The sequence below is a fragment of the Chlamydotis macqueenii genome, chromosome 2, assembly GCF_036417535.1.
Source record: "Chlamydotis macqueenii isolate bChlMac1 chromosome 2, bChlMac1.mat, whole genome shotgun sequence".
Lineage (NCBI taxonomy): Eukaryota > Metazoa > Chordata > Aves > Otidiformes > Otididae > Chlamydotis > Chlamydotis macqueenii.
The window spans coordinates 67162775-67179642 of NC_141557.1; the positions used below are offsets into that span (position 1 = coordinate 67162775).

General features: G+C 36.4%; 1 protein-coding gene across 3 annotated transcripts in view; it reads right to left on the reverse strand.

The window, feature by feature from the left end:
* RANBP9 (RAN binding protein 9) overlaps positions 1-16868 on the reverse strand; it is a 41640-nt gene that overhangs the window by 7806 nt on the left and 16966 nt on the right. For all 3 annotated transcript variants that reach the window (XM_086743190.1, XM_086743189.1, XM_086743191.1), the window contains exons 3-9: positions 11658-11710; positions 9728-9895; positions 6637-6659; positions 4438-4622; positions 3507-3619; positions 2135-2243; positions 554-744 (exon numbers count right to left, since the gene is read on the reverse strand). In XM_086743190.1, the coding sequence (XP_086599316.1) occupies positions 554-744; positions 2135-2243; positions 3507-3619; positions 4438-4622; positions 6637-6659; positions 9728-9895; positions 11658-11710 (842 nt within the window). The remainder of the gene's footprint in view (positions 1-553; positions 745-2134; positions 2244-3506; positions 3620-4437; positions 4623-6636; positions 6660-9727; positions 9896-11657; positions 11711-16868) is intronic.

Genomic DNA, 16868 nt, shown 5'->3' on the forward strand with positions numbered 1-16868 from the left:
AGACACTCTCAGAACTGTTTCAACTGTGCAGACTGAAATTCGGCTGCCAGCAAAAAGTTTTTTACCTAACTCTACCACCCAGCTCCTGGTATCTCCTACATAAGAGCAGCTGTTCCTACTATTCCATAAACACCACAGCAAATGGCTGGTATACACCACTTACCGGATTTAAATCACCTTGACCAAGCCACAGATTACCATCAAAAAGGCAACAGAAATTTGTGTCAGAACCTTCCATCTCCCGGAAGCAAGCATTTCTTAGAAATCAGTGGTAACCTACTTTGCCTTAGTAAACCAAGAGCACATGCAGAAAAATCTGATTCTATTTATACACTTTCCATTTCCCCAGTGACCAAGAATCACAGATTTTAATCATTAAAATGATACTGAAGAGTTAATACTGAATGCTTTGTATAAAAGTAAAACAAATTGTCAGTCTGTGAGCATTTTAACTTCTCCCAATACTTAACTGTAAAAAAATTAAAAAAAAAAAAAAATTCTACACAGTATGGTATATACAAATCTATATGGTATATCCTCCACGTCAGCTTACCAGAAAAGTGTGTGCTGCTTCCTTTGCCTGTTGCCAAATTGTGAATATTCATTCCGTGGCTGGGACTCATGCTAGGACTACTGAATGATCGTGGGCTAACAGGGTAACTGTCTTGAGATTTTGGACTGTGGCCTCCCAAACACCGCACTTCACTGTCTGTACCATTCACCATCTCTATAAACTGACGCACCCTAAACAAAAGGCAAAAAAGTTAAGCTAATAAAACATCAACACATTTAAATTCACCAATGATAGCAATGATTTTACTGTTAAATACACAAAAAGTCTCACTGAACAAAATGCTGGACGTCAGTAACCCAATCATCAATAAGCTTTGGAGTATTCAGCCAAAAATACACAATTACAAAATTTGTGAGGGAGAAGAACAGGAATACTATCTTTTGAGGACAGACTTTGACAATAAGTCCTCAAAGTTCAGAGAACTAAACTGTATTTTCCTGTTTTAACTGTTTTGTTTTATTGGCAGGGGCAAGGTTATGTCCTGAGAAGGATATGTCATTATGCTGTCATGTCTGTGACTTCTCTCAAAGTAAATGAGAACATAGTTTGATCCTCTGGAACAGTAGGCATTAAATGGTAACTTTTAACATTAAACATTTGCATTAGGAAACAGTTTGAAAAGCAAGCTCAGATACAAACCTTCCCTTTAGAGGCTACTGCACTTTGTCAATTTTGTTTTAGATAAGGAGGTTTTACTGGAGACTGTAAGGAAGCTCAGAACTACTGCTTAATGCTTTCGGCTCGGATAGCCTCAACAGAACAGGCAAAATTTAGAAAGATAGATTGAGAAAAAGATAACACAAGTTGACATTATCAAGTGAAGTCTTTCACCAAGATGTTCACGTTTTGTGAATTCTGTGATAAGTCTGCAGTACTATTACATGAATTCTGTTCAGCACTTGAGCATGACAGACTTCAAACATATTCCAAGTTACTTAACTGCACATAAAAACTGAAGTGATTTGTTCTTAGAGGAGATCACAGATTTTTTTCCGCATTCAAACACTACAAAGTGATACAAAATTCTGGAGGATCAGCACAGCTGGCTAGTAAAAATGCCAGAACAAAGGTGACTATTGTGTGTCCGGGAAGCCAAGAGAACTCTTTGGGATTATGGAATTTCCACAGTAGTAGCCAGAGGTTTCTAGTAAAGTGACAAGGAGTGAAACAGCTCATTTAAACTGGTCTTTAAAGTCAGTCACTCATTTGGAGGAACAAATTCTTAACCTCTGGAATATGATACTGTATCAAGTTTACATTTTAAGCTTTGCTTGACACTCAATTTGAACAAAATTGATTTGAAAAATTACAAAAAACTTAGTTCTAGAGAACAAATCTACAGTGAGATGTGAATTATGCTGCAAAACAGGACCTCAATGACAAAACCTAGCTAAACACGTAGCAAATAATATCGCGTAAAAGAGTGAACTATACACATTTTCTAAAAAGTGCTGCTTAACTTTGTTAAAATTTCTGTGAAAGCTTTAAATGAGTAACTGCCTTGGCTCAGAAGGTACTGTGTCATCTATAAACACACATCTGTATAATTTGAAGACTCACTTTAATGCAAATAAGAGATTAGGATTTCTTTCTAGTAAACTTGGATACAACTGTTGTGTTGTTTCAATGGCTTCTCCCATTCTTCCTGCTAAAACCAATTTCTGAATTCCTGTTCACCAAAAAACAAATAAGAGATTAGGATTTTTTTCTAGTAAACTTGGATACAGCTGTTATGTTGTTTCAATGGGTTCTCCATTCATCCTGCCAAAACAAATTTCTGAATTTCTGTTCACCAAAACCAACATCAGTTAAACAGACAGCTTACAGATTAATACATGTAAATTCATTATTAAAAGACACTGCAACCATCAACCAACAAGGTTCTTCCTTTTAGAAAAAGGCAGCGTAAAGACAGACCACGCTTCCTTAAAATGTTCAACAGGAAAACTTAAGAACTGCATTTCAGCTACATATATCTAAATGAGTACTCCATATTTTTATTTATTGCCTGCATACAACTACTTTGTACTCAGATTGCTCATTTAGAGACAGATTAAGATTACAGACACTCTTCTGTGATTTATTTCTCATTTTCATACCTTTATAAATAAGCACATACCAAAATATTGTCACCCAAGAACATAAAAATTGCATCCCACCTCCCATAGGTTCAACTTTGACTAAGAAAAACAAAATTTAGTCTCTCTCACCTAGAACACATACTTCCACAGTCAGGTTACAGTTGACTAAACCTTTCCACAACAGCCCTTGCTTTACTGATGCTTCTGTTGCTGTAACCTGGCACAAGTCACAAATAGCCTCACAGCTCTATCCACCACCAGAGAAATTTCCCTGTGTGGTATGTCACACAGTCACACAAACACTTGTGTTCATACAGCAGGGATTTAAGGCACTGTTTAATCAGGCTGCCAAACAGCACAGCCACAGCAAGTTAGAACTGAACTGCTGCTGGCTATCCTTGTCCTCTTCCCCCTCACATATGTAAGCAGGAAAATTCAAATTTGATTTAACTTATAAACCATTAGCTAAGCTCTATCCCTCTTCACAGTTGAGGTGAAAATCTAAGTGTTTGTCAAGACTAAGTTTTTTTATTCCTATTTGTGAGTTAGCTCTCAGAAACACTCGTTCAGAGACATCACCCACTTTTGTTTAAGACAGATCACAATTTTCCATTAAAGAAAAAGGCAACAGGTAATTTACCACAGTCTGCTACATCAAACAAGTTCCAAAGCATTAATGTGGAAATTCATTTTAACCAGTTGTTTGTACGTATAACACCTTACATGACAGCAAAGAACTGTACTATGGAGTAGTGCTGAAAGGAAATTCTACAATGATGCTTCAGATAAGGTTTTATGTAATATTTGGTTAAGGTAGGAAAAAAAGGATGTAACATGCTTTCCAGGCTTACTTTGTCTATTTTTAATAGAAGCTAATTCTTCTAGCACAGTCTGGTTTGTGGATCTGGCGAATGCCTCTGCTGTTGCACAGTATCCATGGTGAACTAAGTAAGATGATACCATTCTAAAAATAAACAAAAAGAAAACCCAGAAACGCTCATTAAATACAAGTAAGAAACCAAGAACTTATTGAATGTAAAACCCCTTTCCTGAAGAAAAGTGACTGAATTAATGAATTCCATTTGAAATTCAGAAATTTCTGTACAAGTCAGACAAAAGTAATTCAGCTAAGAGCCAGTATCTTTTTCAAAACACTGTACAGAAAAAAAATTTTTAAAAAATCAATGTATCATTTTATTATGATGAATTTTAATACAAGTGATAAACCACTCAAAGGTAGGCTCAATTAAAATATTACCTGCCAATGAAGTTTCGTTTTTTTACTCATTGCATACACTGAAGTGAAATTTCTGCACACTAAGTTTTTGTTTTCACTTAAATAAAAAATCCAAAGCCATAGACAGCATTTTTCCAAGTGAGACGCTAATGACTCACAACTTTACCTGGCATGCTGAAGGCTGAGAACAGGACGGGAAAGTTCCAGAGACTAAAGTAGTAAAACTGCCCATTACAACCACAGCAATTTTTCTATACTCCCCAACCCAAATTAGATAGGTCAAATTGGAATGGAAGACTCATTGTTACATTCACCATTACAAACTCTTAAGTAATGATGTAGATAACTCTTCCCCCATAAATCTATTCATGCCCAATTTCACATATACATATATAAACACAAAACCTGTTATGTCAACAAAACTATTTGTACTAGTTCTTAATACTATCTGTAATTTTTTTTTGCACAAGACAATGTTTTAAAGACCTCTGAAAACATGGAATTATTAATTTCTTTTTTTAAATGAACAATATTCAAAGTCTTACTTCTGAATCATTGTTTGCCACTCTCCTTCTCGATCTCCTATTGGAAATCTGTCAATCTGTGCTTGAATTTTGGTTCTCCATTCTCTCATATAGTCTTCAATATCAAATACAAATGGGTGTTGTCCAAAATTAGCATCCACAACCTCTCCTGGTGTTTGAAGCCCTACTGTAGGGTACAAGTTTGGCTGCAAGAAATTATTTAATTAGTTTTTTTCCTCTTATTCTAAATTCCCCACTTTTTTTTTTCCATCTCTGTACTAACATCCCCAATGCTACTAGTAGTGTGAAGAAGCAAGTATCTCTGGATTATCTGTCCAGTAGTTAAAGCAACTTCCACCAATCCAGCAACACAATGACTGATTTAATTTTTATTCCCAGTGGTCATAATTTTTTATTTTGAAATAAGAAAGTCTTACTGATAATTCTGCTTCTAGTCAGAAAACACACTTTCTAAACTGTGCTAAAGTTTACAACTTTGGTTTCAATTTTACAAAATATTAAATACCAATTTTTAAATGAATTTTAAAGACCAGGATTAAATTTCTTTTAAAAAGAGAACAAAAATTAAACTTACAAAGTGGGCCATTTTCCTTTTGGGGTGAAATATTTAAAACATCGCTGAATTTTAGTGGTAAGAACTGACAGGATAGAGAACTCATTAGCCTCAAAGTCCAAGTGTAGCGCCTAAAAAGAACTGTAACAGTGCATTGAAGTTCTCGTGAATTCCTGGACTTGTATCTAGAAAAAGACTTTAAAGCATTTATTGTTGTCTCAGTTTTATTTTCTGCTTAGAGATTAAGTCTCCATGCAAATTTGAAATACGCCAAATATGAGAAAAGTAAAATCTGCCTGTGGGGATTAAAGTAACTTTCTTAAATGCAACTAGCATCTCAGCAATGGCAATGCAATCCGCTGGGGTTTTGGGTAGGTGGTTTTGTTGTTGTTTTTCAAAAAATTGAGTATATATACCTACATCATATTTACACTGCAATCAACGGTGGTATGGTATACTGGTATGCTGATCTACAGAACTATACATTAAATAAATTAAAGCCATCGGAAAGAAGTTATTAGCATACAAGTCAGTAGGTAAAACTGAAGCCTAGTCTCTGGTTGTTAAAACCATGCCCAAGTCGACCTTGCCCTAATCTCCCTCCCCCCTCCCTTTTTTTTTTTTTTTTAAATAAACCTTGCTCATAGTGTTACCTAGTCTAGACTGATCAAAAAGCAGAAGTCTCAAATCTTTTAATGAGATGAAAACAATCTATTCTAATGAGGCGGGGTCCAGCTTCAAACTTCAGATCACAGTGTCAGTTTTCCTGCAGTGGTACTATGTGCTAGCAAGGAGACCTGCTGGCATCCCACAGACCTGGGACAGTGTCCTATATGTACTTCCCAAGTACCCAACCCTGTGCTGGTGTGAGAGGTGCCCTGGGCTATTGATTTCATTCTTCCTTAATATCTGTCCCTGCCTCTTAAGGCCATAGCAAACGGAGTAGTTGACCAGATGGAAGTGCGTCACACGCTGCACCCTAACCAGATTAAATCAGAAATGAAGTGGATGAGAAAAAAAACGAAGTAAATGCAGTATCACGCCTGTACCAGTAGCACAGGGAACACATTTATAACTATTTTAAGGAAAAGTACAATTTAATTGACTGAAAAGCTAGAAGACTTCAGATATCTGCTGCTTTCTTTAAAAAAAAAAATTACTTTGCTCTGTTTAATCTTACAGAGTGAACAATATAGAGAAAAATTTTGAAAGTTAGGCATGAGGCATGAGTTACAGTGACCCTGTCTTAAGTAGCCAGCCTTTCTGAATATGATACACAACTGTGTACACACATGCACAATGTTGGTGTTCAATGGAGCTCTGACTTTGTATGCAAGACCTGTGTGTGTCAAAGAAAACATGTAGTAACTACTGGTATGTATTTTTTTTCTGCTAAACTTCCATTAGAAATACCTGAATGTTAAAAACCTAACAAGGAAAACTCCTGTGAGGACCAGTGTAAAAACAAAAAACTTTTTGCTTTGATTAACAAATCATCACAGAAATGATGAGGAGAAATATGTGATATTAAACTGGTTAAGAAGATTATTGTTGTATTTCCAAGAACCGCAAGGTAAATGTGCATTACACTTGAAACATCTGTTTATAATACACATGAAAGCTGTTCAAAAATGTACTTATCTTACCGGCAAATCTGTGAAAGCGATGCCTGTAATGAAGAGAAAATTAAGATTAATTTCCATATGTCTCATTTTCTTAAGTGTATCATTATATATTCAGAAAATTCACACAAAATCTCGAAAATATGTAGTTCAGTATTGTGACATCCGTGATGCTTAGTCACAACTGATGCGCTTGGGTAATAAAGGGCAATATATAGCAAAAAGTAATTTTCATTCAAAAGTACCAAATTTGTCCTCAATTTTTCAAAATGGGGATTAAGATTTAGCAAACATGATACAGATATGCAGATTAAAAATTAAGAGGAAAGATAAGAATATCTGAAGATATTTTTTCACTTGCACGTCTTAATGCTGACACGCTAAGTTTAACAGTGCCTTTTCTTGTTTGTTATTACTTTTTTCATTAGTAGGCATTATCTTTACATGAGCAGCATGTGCCTAAAATACTCCAAACCAGTCTGGTAAATGTTTCACTCTAATCCACACCAGGGTGTTTTGGCTTGGTCTTCAAACAGAACAGCTTAGTATCTTGTTATATAATTACAAGCATCCATCTACCCATAAGACCTAGGCAGTGATTTCGCTGTCTTGGGATTAGAGAGAAATCTGACCTCTATACACTTTTGGAACTTCAAGCAATTATTGTGGGGTGAGGGGGGAAGCTTTCAGTTAAAAAAATAAATATCAGGAAATCTCCTTCTGACAGCCAAATGGTAACAGTATTTAATGATTTCCTTTATTGTTGCCAGTATTTCCTCAATTTTGTTTCTTTTACAAGGGCAAAATTATTTGAATGCACTTATCCCTTCAAATTCTTATTTATTTTGTATCACTGCCTTTTCAAAATTAAGATTAAAACAAAGCTTTTAATCTTTTGTCCTAGATTCCAACATGCTTTCCATCTCCATTCTTCACCAAGATTTCAAATCTTAAGAGCATCTGTATTCCTTACCGACATCTTTGATACAAAAGAATGACATACAGAGTGAATCTGTTTCCTCCCATCACATCTCAGAGCTATCATTTTATTTATTAGCTGTTCACACTCTAACTTTTTTTTTAAGCTATTACTACTTTCCCTGTTTGGCACATTTTGACATCCAGCTCACCCTTTTCCAAAACAACTATGGCAGTAGGCGAGATAGATAAATGATGACTGAGTGACACATAGGTACTGGGGGTTTTTAGGGGTTTGGTTTTGTTTTTTATCAACCAATGATTTCACACTTGCATAAAAAATCGCTTAGCCCTTTTTGTCAGTCCTGCATCAAATCCCAGGCTGAGACAGAGATTTCCAATATCCTACAGAACATCTGTGGCCCAGAGAAGAAACATAAATCTCTGCCAAGTCATGACTGTGTAGGAATTCTGGACAACCAGCAGCAGCAACAACTCAGCAAGACAGCCAAAATTTCTCATTTCTTTTTCCCCTAAACACAGAATCAATTTTCCCCTGTCAAGCTAGCAAAGCCCACGACAGCAGAACAGCTGTCAGGTTTCCTTCTGAAATCCACAGAGCACTTGTCAGACTCTATGACAGATGACATTTTACTAGCCTCTCCTCACCTATGCCATTTTGTTCTCCTCTTTAAACAGATTTTAATCAATTGGAGTGTTGTTTCACAGTTGGCCTAATCCAGTTTGCTTTAAGACTTCCACTGAAAGGGAAGGTTCTGCTCCTCCTTTCTTAGTTCTTCCATACATGTAACCATAAGGGCGGTCAGAAAACCAGTGTGTCTCTGGTTGATCAACAATCTGATCCAACTTACCTGCAGGCACACTGTTAGTAGTTCCAAAGAGGGAATAAAGTCGAACTACCCTTCTCAGCTTTAACCCAGTTAAAGATTAGGGTAAACACAACACAAGACTTATCTTCCATTTTGACATATACCCTGAAATAGGGCCAAAATAAACAACTACACAGTGCATGGTTCAAATGTCCCACTGCTGTAGGTGTCAAGGTATTAAGTTCACGTATACAGACTCATTCAATTTTGAAGAAACATTACATCATGATAGAATATAATAACAGAAGTTATAACTTGGAATTGACCTCTGGAGATATCTAAGCCCTGCTCTGAGTAGAGAGGCACGACAACTCCAAAGTTAGATCTCTCCACTCAGCCTGAGCAAACAGTTGTCTTCTGAGAGACAAGGAGAATCATTTAAACCATGTCCTTTGCCCTTACTGCTTTCCAAACCTTCCTCATGTTTGGCAATGTGAGAAAACAGAACAGCGACTTCAAGAGTCTCTGCCTCAGTAGCCTCTTATTTGAAGCTAGTCTCTCTTTCCCTTATCACATTTCTTGCCATGACAAAACCTTATTTCTTCTTTGTGAGCTTTATCCCTTGGAACTTCCTCTCCTCTCAGCACAATTCCAAGACGTTTTCCCAAGCCCTTGCTCTCTCCTTAATGCATGAAGTAGATTTTTTTCTTCTTTTTTTTTTTACGCTCTGTATCTTTGCTTATTAAATTGCATTAAGTAACTGAATAATTACATATATTGCATCAAAAATTTTAACTCTAATCCCTCCTGCCATCTTGAAACTCAAAAATTGTCTTGCAGTGTTGCATAACGCTAAAATTTACCGCAAAGTTTTAATTTACTTGATTTCTGCACAACTTGTACAATTCATAGCTTTAGCTTGATTATGCATGACTCCAGACTGAGAATCCGAAGGACCGTTCAGTGTAAGTTCAAAATATTGTCCATCTGATGTAAGGTTTTAGTGAAGGCTACGTGTCCCCTATACAGCAGCAATGAATTTTAGCTATATCCACTCTCCACTTCTCCAATTCTCTTGTATCTATTACCTTATGTTATAAATGTCAAGTATTATTTGTGGATTTAGTAGCAGAGTTCATAAATGCCGGTCCAATGGAATGGGATGCTATGAAAAATCCTTCCAAATTCACAAGGAATGTTAGTGCAAGTGGCACACAAGAAATTATTCTTCTTGATTACTTAATTCATAGATTATGAGACTATCGAAAGAACTATTCAAACACTTTGCTCCCAAGATGAAGAGAGTTTCAGATGTACAACAGACTTACAGACAAAATGTTATCATTGAAAATAACGTTTCTCCATACCCAAGCTGTGTCCATTCTTTGTGTAGAAGCAGGTATTATTGATAAGGTTGACACAACAACCAATGACATCACCCGTAGTAAATGTTGGGCCATAGGGTTGTCCAGTTCCAGAGGAACAGAATGAATGTCCATCATCTCCATGGTAACCATATGAATGTTTATCCCAACCTAGAGAATAAAAGCATTTACAATTTATTAATTTCCTTTATTATGAAATAACAGAAAGACTATGCAAAGTGAGTATATTCTGATGAGGTTAGTATTCTTAATTACTATGCTCAGCTTTCTGCTTTCTAAGATTCCTTATCTAACTAACAAATCTGTTTAATTTTAAAAAATGACAACTTCTTTTACCAAAATGGCTGAACAGGTAATTCCTTTTGTAGTACATAACAGGTAATGCAAATTCAGATAACACACTTGCCTTTAAGTGAAAACACAAAATTATCTATGTCAAAAATATAATCAGTAACAATGTTGAAATTTGAAAAGCTATATGCAATATAGTCCAAATAAAGCAGTGAAGATTCTCCTGCTCTCCCTTTCATCTTGCAAAACCATTGCTACCATATGTCATAATCAAACTCTTCCTGGCTAAAACCCAGATATGCATCTCTGGGGAAACACATTTCCATTCCTGATTATTCTAAATGACTGTTCAGCAGCAAGCAGTCTCTGCATAATAGCAGAATCTCCAAACTATAATGTCACTAGTTTTGCTGCCCCCAAAAAATTGAAGGGGCAAAAAAAAAAAAGGGAAAAAAATTATCAATACAGCTGGAAGCCACAGCCAGCAGGCAAATCATTACGAATGCAAATATGGTGCTAATCTTGCATGTGAAAAAGCCAAATTTAATATATATGTATGCATTCTGACTGTAAGAATTTACACTGATAACTCAAATTATTTTTAAAGAGTAAAAGTTGTGGGTTTATTCTTCTTCTCTCAAGCTGCTGCTTAACAGGTTAGTTTGAAAGTATTTTCCATACTTAGGCCCTTAATCTCTATGATCAGTAGCTTCAGCTGGCACCATATTAAGCTCTCTCAGTAAATTAAATACCTCAAATTATTGATTAGTAGTATCTTTGATAATTATTTGCAATGCATCCTAAATCATACTAAAAATAAACAACGTCACCCACTAATAATTCATCACCCTTAGTTGGTCTCACAGTGTAACCGAGTCTTGCTGTCATCTCTACCAGAACATTTGTGTGAGAAAGTAACAACACAAAAGAAAGAAAATACAGATACTCTAAGGACAATTCAAAGTGATTTTATACTTGGCAAACAGTAACAATTTAAAAAAATCAGTCAGGGTGGGTTGTTTTGTGTTGTTGGTTTGTTGCGGGTTTTTTGGGTTTTTTTTAAGATCTATTAAAAAACCCAAATGTACACACACATACACAAAAACTTTTAAAAATACTATACAGAGGAACTGCAGACAATTGTTAAGAAGACAATGTCCCTGACCATGTAGGTCAACAGAACAGTCAAAACTTAAAACCATGCCACACATCCTTACTATCAAGGTTGGAAAGGTAACAGTATAGAAACTGACCACAGGAGAGCTCACTCCATGTTTGACAGGAAATTTTTATCACAGTAGCTCTATTGCTAGAAATTCAGATTACAGAGCAAGGAAATCTATAGCTTCATTTTTATAACAAAGCATGATGAAAATTTAAAAATGTATTTGTTTGCTAAAAAGTATCTGCATAATGTTATAAATAACACTAAGAATTGAGGGAAGTAGTACAGAAGCAAATGCAAAAAAGCCAAACTTTTTAGCTGCAAGCTTTACAGAATTCACATAACCCATACAACACAGATGTCATGCTACACTCTCTGCTGCTTACCAGTATATTTTAAAACACACAATTAACCAATGTAAGTAACTTATTAGACATAATAAATGCTGAAACATACCTGGTAGTCTGTTCATGTTCACACCCTGTGCCGAAAGCCCAATTCCCATGTAACTGTAAAAATCAAAACAACACATATATATGTGGGATATTGCCAACAAACACTGTGCTGATTAATCATATACCAATTAAGCTGCTGAGAGGTCATTCAATAGTGGCATAACAGCAACAGAGCTGAAAAGTAACTCCCAGCATATATGGTTTAATACAGACAGATTCTGTCCCTGCAGGAGGTAAGGACAACTTCCTTCTCTTTTAGGCATCCTGGATTTTCAGTGGAGAATACCGATACTAGCCATAAAGTTTAAAGCATGAACAAAGAAAGCCAGAGGCCATGCCTTATTTTAAAAGTAGGGGTAAAGCCATACACATACCAATTTCATCATGTTCAACATACCTAATCATGTTCTGCAGACAATCTGGAATGAGTAATTTTACAAAATACAGGCAAAACTGTGCGTTATTTCAGCAGCAAAATGCATACTTGCACAGCACTTATGAAAAGATCACACTATAACATCAAAGGCCTGGCTCACAGAGCAGAATGCTATCTTGAGAAATTTAGCCGCAGTGCTACTTAGCTGTTGGCAATCTGGTGGCAAACTAAAGAGGAAAAATATTTTTACTACACTAACCAGTAAACTTGAGTCTAAACCAGTTATGGCTACATCAATGAAGTCCGACAGTCAGCTTTACAAAAGCTAGTTTAAATAAAGTCAGTGTCCACCACAATTGTTAACAATTTAACAGCAAACATCGAAAAGTTGAAATTAATAATCTCCCCACCCCTAAATCACACCATTTGAAGTTAGAAAAATAAATTTTGCTTCTGTTTCTTAAGCAGAAGTCATTTCATGATCAAGACGACAGGAAACCAAAACCAGCATAATGAAAAGCTAGGTTTTCACCAATTCTCCCCTGGCCAAAATAAACCAAACCCCTCTCATCAACTAAAGAAAGAATTCAAGAATCACCTGAACCTAACATTTCCTAGCATATCAAAACATTCAAGTCATTTTGACAGTAGTCAAATTAGTTAACATAGATTTGTCATGAAATAATAAATAAACTGTATGAAAAAAATATTCACCCATGCCAAACTGAAAATAGTTTCAGTTAACAAACATGACCCTTGTATTCCCATTTCATAAAATGCAATTTTAAAGCAACTATTCTACTAGGAAGTACAGGTTAATCTTATTTAAAATATGTCTCACATTGAATGAAACTGAGCAGCAAATCTCAGAAGTCATCTGCTTAATTGTGTACTGGGCTTTCTGCTTTTTCTTTTGATCACTTCCAACAGTTACCTTACCTGCCTTTATCTCTGCCATTTACAAAGCCCTCCTCTGATAATACCAAATGTATGATACCATCCTCCTCTTCCTCCAACATACCAGCATGAAACGGAACCTCAGACCCATATATAGCAGATATTACATTTAGAGATACTGAAGAGCTGAAGCAAAGGGCAGCAAACAAAAGGATTAGTCTTTGCTGCATTGCTAATTACATTACTGAGGCACCACTGCAGCAGCAGAGTCAACAAAAACAATTATAAATGAAAGCAATAAGTAGAAAACCTTTGATTTTGTCTTAAACAATAAAGGCAGAATTGTTATTAGCATAGCCTGGAGTTTGATGCATGAAGGATTCTCAGATAAAGACTGAATATCTGTTATTGTAAAGGCTCCTATTAAGGAGAATTTATTAAAGAAAGGAGATTTATTTAACAAAAATAATTTTAAATAACTTTTAAAAACTCCACTGACTGAAAAAGCCTTTCAATATGAGTCATATTAAAAAATGCTTCATCCCACTAAAAGTTTTATTTCTGTATTCTTACACAAAAAGATGAAGGTTACACAAAAATATAAAATGTTAAGATAGAAAATCATCATGTAGGTAACATCTTGGTACCACTTGTTTTTTCTCCCTCAGATATCAGATCTTGTGAGCCTCCTCTTTTACTTCAGTAACAATAGTAAACAGACCCACTGTGTTTAATACAGCTGGGAACAAGGATTCTTTACCCACTGGCAAGAACTAGAAGGCACTAGGCACTGACACCATCTCAGTAAGAGATTTCAGCAGTAAATATTTTTCCCTGCGATTCACTAAAAACTACTTGGAATGTTAACACCATTTCAACAAGGAGAATTGGTATTAACAAACAAGTAAAATTAGATTAAAACATTTCCAATAATTAATACATTTACTATAGACATCTTTCAAAAGGAAAAAGGAATGTCTACAATTTATGTTTTGGAAGTGAGTGAAGTTAAATGCTCATCAATTAAGCTAATTTATTATTTGTTGTAGTTGATGGATAGCTAATCTCATTTTCAACTAGATATAGCACAGTATAAACTGCAGGGGAAAACAGTACCACAACAGAGAGACTTTAAATGCTCTAAAATTCATCAACAGGAGCTGTATTTAGGCCAAACCACTAAATGTAGATTTCTTCTTTTCCTGGCACCTGTAAGCTTCACAGGTTTATTTGGCTTTTAAAGAAGCTTAGCCCATATTTAGGTGCAGAGTAATTTTATGGAAAAAAGACTTGCTTCAGTGTAAGTAGTCACATAGACTGTCCTCCTGTCTGCTTCCTTAAGGTTCACGTATCACACGTCTCAGAATCAGGTGAAAAACAGTGCCAGAGCTATGCATTTAAGTTTTCCTCCCTTAGTCCATGATAAAAATGCAGGGCAGCACAACAAGCAGACATGCTAGCAACCAGGTGCAACGTAGGCAGTTCATGATGTGTTTCCTGCTATCCTGTCACATGAATGGTTTTGGTCTAGGAGACAGCCAAAGATGGGAAGAACAGGTCCACTGAGACTATGTCATGCCATAACAGCAGCCCTGGGGAAACACAGGTGTCAACATCAGGAAGCAGCACGTTCACTCTGACATATAGCACCTTCCAAAAATGGACACGACATGGTGTGGTCTGAGATCAAAGAGGGTGAATAATGGTGTGGTTCTGACACCACCTCCCTCATCACTTCCCTCTGTACTTGCAGACGGTGCCTCCACCTCAGCTCCCCACCCATAAACATCCCTGGCTTCTGTGACAGGAGGATCACTTACCTAGCAAATAGAAGGCAGCGCCCTGGGATCCTTTTTATCAAGGAGCCCCTCTCTCTGAGCATTTTGGTCCAACTGGTTGCTACTCATCACTTCATTAAAGTGCTAAAATCTTACAGGAGCTCATAAAATTACAAACAACATGTAAAACCACTCATGGAATACATCAAATCAACCCGTGAGAGAATGAAATAAGATACTATGGCTGAAAACTAATTTAAAGTGCAGTCAAATTGCTATTAAGGACCAAGAAAGTGCTACTAAGGACCAAGAAAGCAAGTACATCTTTACATACTCTTGATTTTTCATTTCAAATGGTATTTATTTTTGTTCCAGTTCATTAAATATACAGATTATCATTTTAGTGTCTCAGCACATCTTCTAGTTTACATTTCACAACTGCAAGTCATATAGAAATTTTTAGGAATACTACGAAACTACAGAGTTTAAAATTTGCTGAAGATTCAACATTTCACCACAAAGCAAAATAAGTCAATGTCAAAAATACAGGCACTATGATACCTGTTTTTCCCAGTGACAGATTGAAAAGCCTAGGCTTCTCTGCAATGAAACATGTAAGAAGCAGCAAGCTCACAGTAACTATTTTCTCCCCAACTATCTTTCTAATCAAAGAGCTAAATCCACATTTTTGCTGGAGCCTAAAGTTTCTACTTGGATGCCTAAATGGACTAAATGCAATAAATGAAAAAAACAGAACCAAATAAAAGGAAAAAATAGCAATAAGAGATGATACAGAACTGGAGACTGCAAAACACAAGGAAAAAGAAAAAAAACCCAACAGTTCATATAAAAGATACACCATTCTGATTTTACTTGAAACTGTTCCATTAGATCTTTCAGCCACTGTATGGAAGATCTTTATATGGAAGTTGATAATATTCAGAATTCAGGTTAATTATATCCTATCCCATCCATTCCATAAAGAGGAATATAGAATCTCAAAAATGATACCAAATTACAGGGACCTCAGAAAGCTTACTAGTGGCTGAAGAGAAATTTAAGTACTAAATAACTTCTCTACTTAAATAAAAACACCCCAAAATATTATATAGTGTATTTGTAAAGACAAAATAATTTAGCACATCTTTAAGTAAAGAAAAAAAAACTTAATAGCTCCCTACTACGGACATTTCATTAGTAACCTGCTATCTGCAAAGAGTGACATTTCTTCTGGCTTTCACTATGCCTACGTGTTGCACATAAATACAGGCTGGGCAGACAATGGATAGGGAACAGCCCTGAGGAGAAGGACCCAGGGATACTGGCAGATAAGAAGCTCAACATGAGCCAGCAGTGCACACTTGCAGCCCAGAAGGCAAACCACATCCTGGGCTGCATCAAAAGAAGCATGGCCAGCAGGTCAGAGGTCCTCTCTACCCTGCTCTCCTGAGACCCCATCTGGAATACTGCATCCAGTTCTGGAACCCACAACATAAGAAGCACATGGACCTGTTGGAGCAAGTCCAGAGGAGGGCCACAAAGATGATAAGAGGGCTGGAGCACCTCTCCTATGAGGACAGGCTGAGAGAGTTGGGGCTGTTCAGCCTGGAGAAGAGGAGGCTCTGGAGAGACCTTATAGCAGCCTTCCAGTACCTAAAGGGGGCCTACAGGAAAGATGGGGACAAACTCTTCAGCGGGGCCTGTTGTGATAGGACAAGGGGTAATAGTTTTAAACTAAAAGAAGGTAGACTTAGACTGAATATACAGAAGAAATTTTTTACAATGAGGGTGGTAGAACACTGGAACAGGTTGCCCAGAGAGGTGGTGGAAGCCCCATCCCTGGAAACGAAATTCAAGGCCAGGTTGGATGGGGCTCTGAGCAACCTGACCCAGTTGGAGATGTCCCTGCTCCTTGCAGGGGGATTGGACTAGATGACCTTTGAAGGTCCCTTCCAACCCAAACTATTCTATGATTCTATGTTCTATTAAAGACAGTATAACCTAGGGAACTGCTACATTATGCTTCAAAATCCAAGCTCTTTCAGGGATGATGAAAGTAAATAATCAACACGGTATCTTATCACCTCCACGGTATACATTTGAAGAAATTAACTTCAACTATATGGTGTTAAAATCTAAAGTTCCTTGCAGCTATTATGGT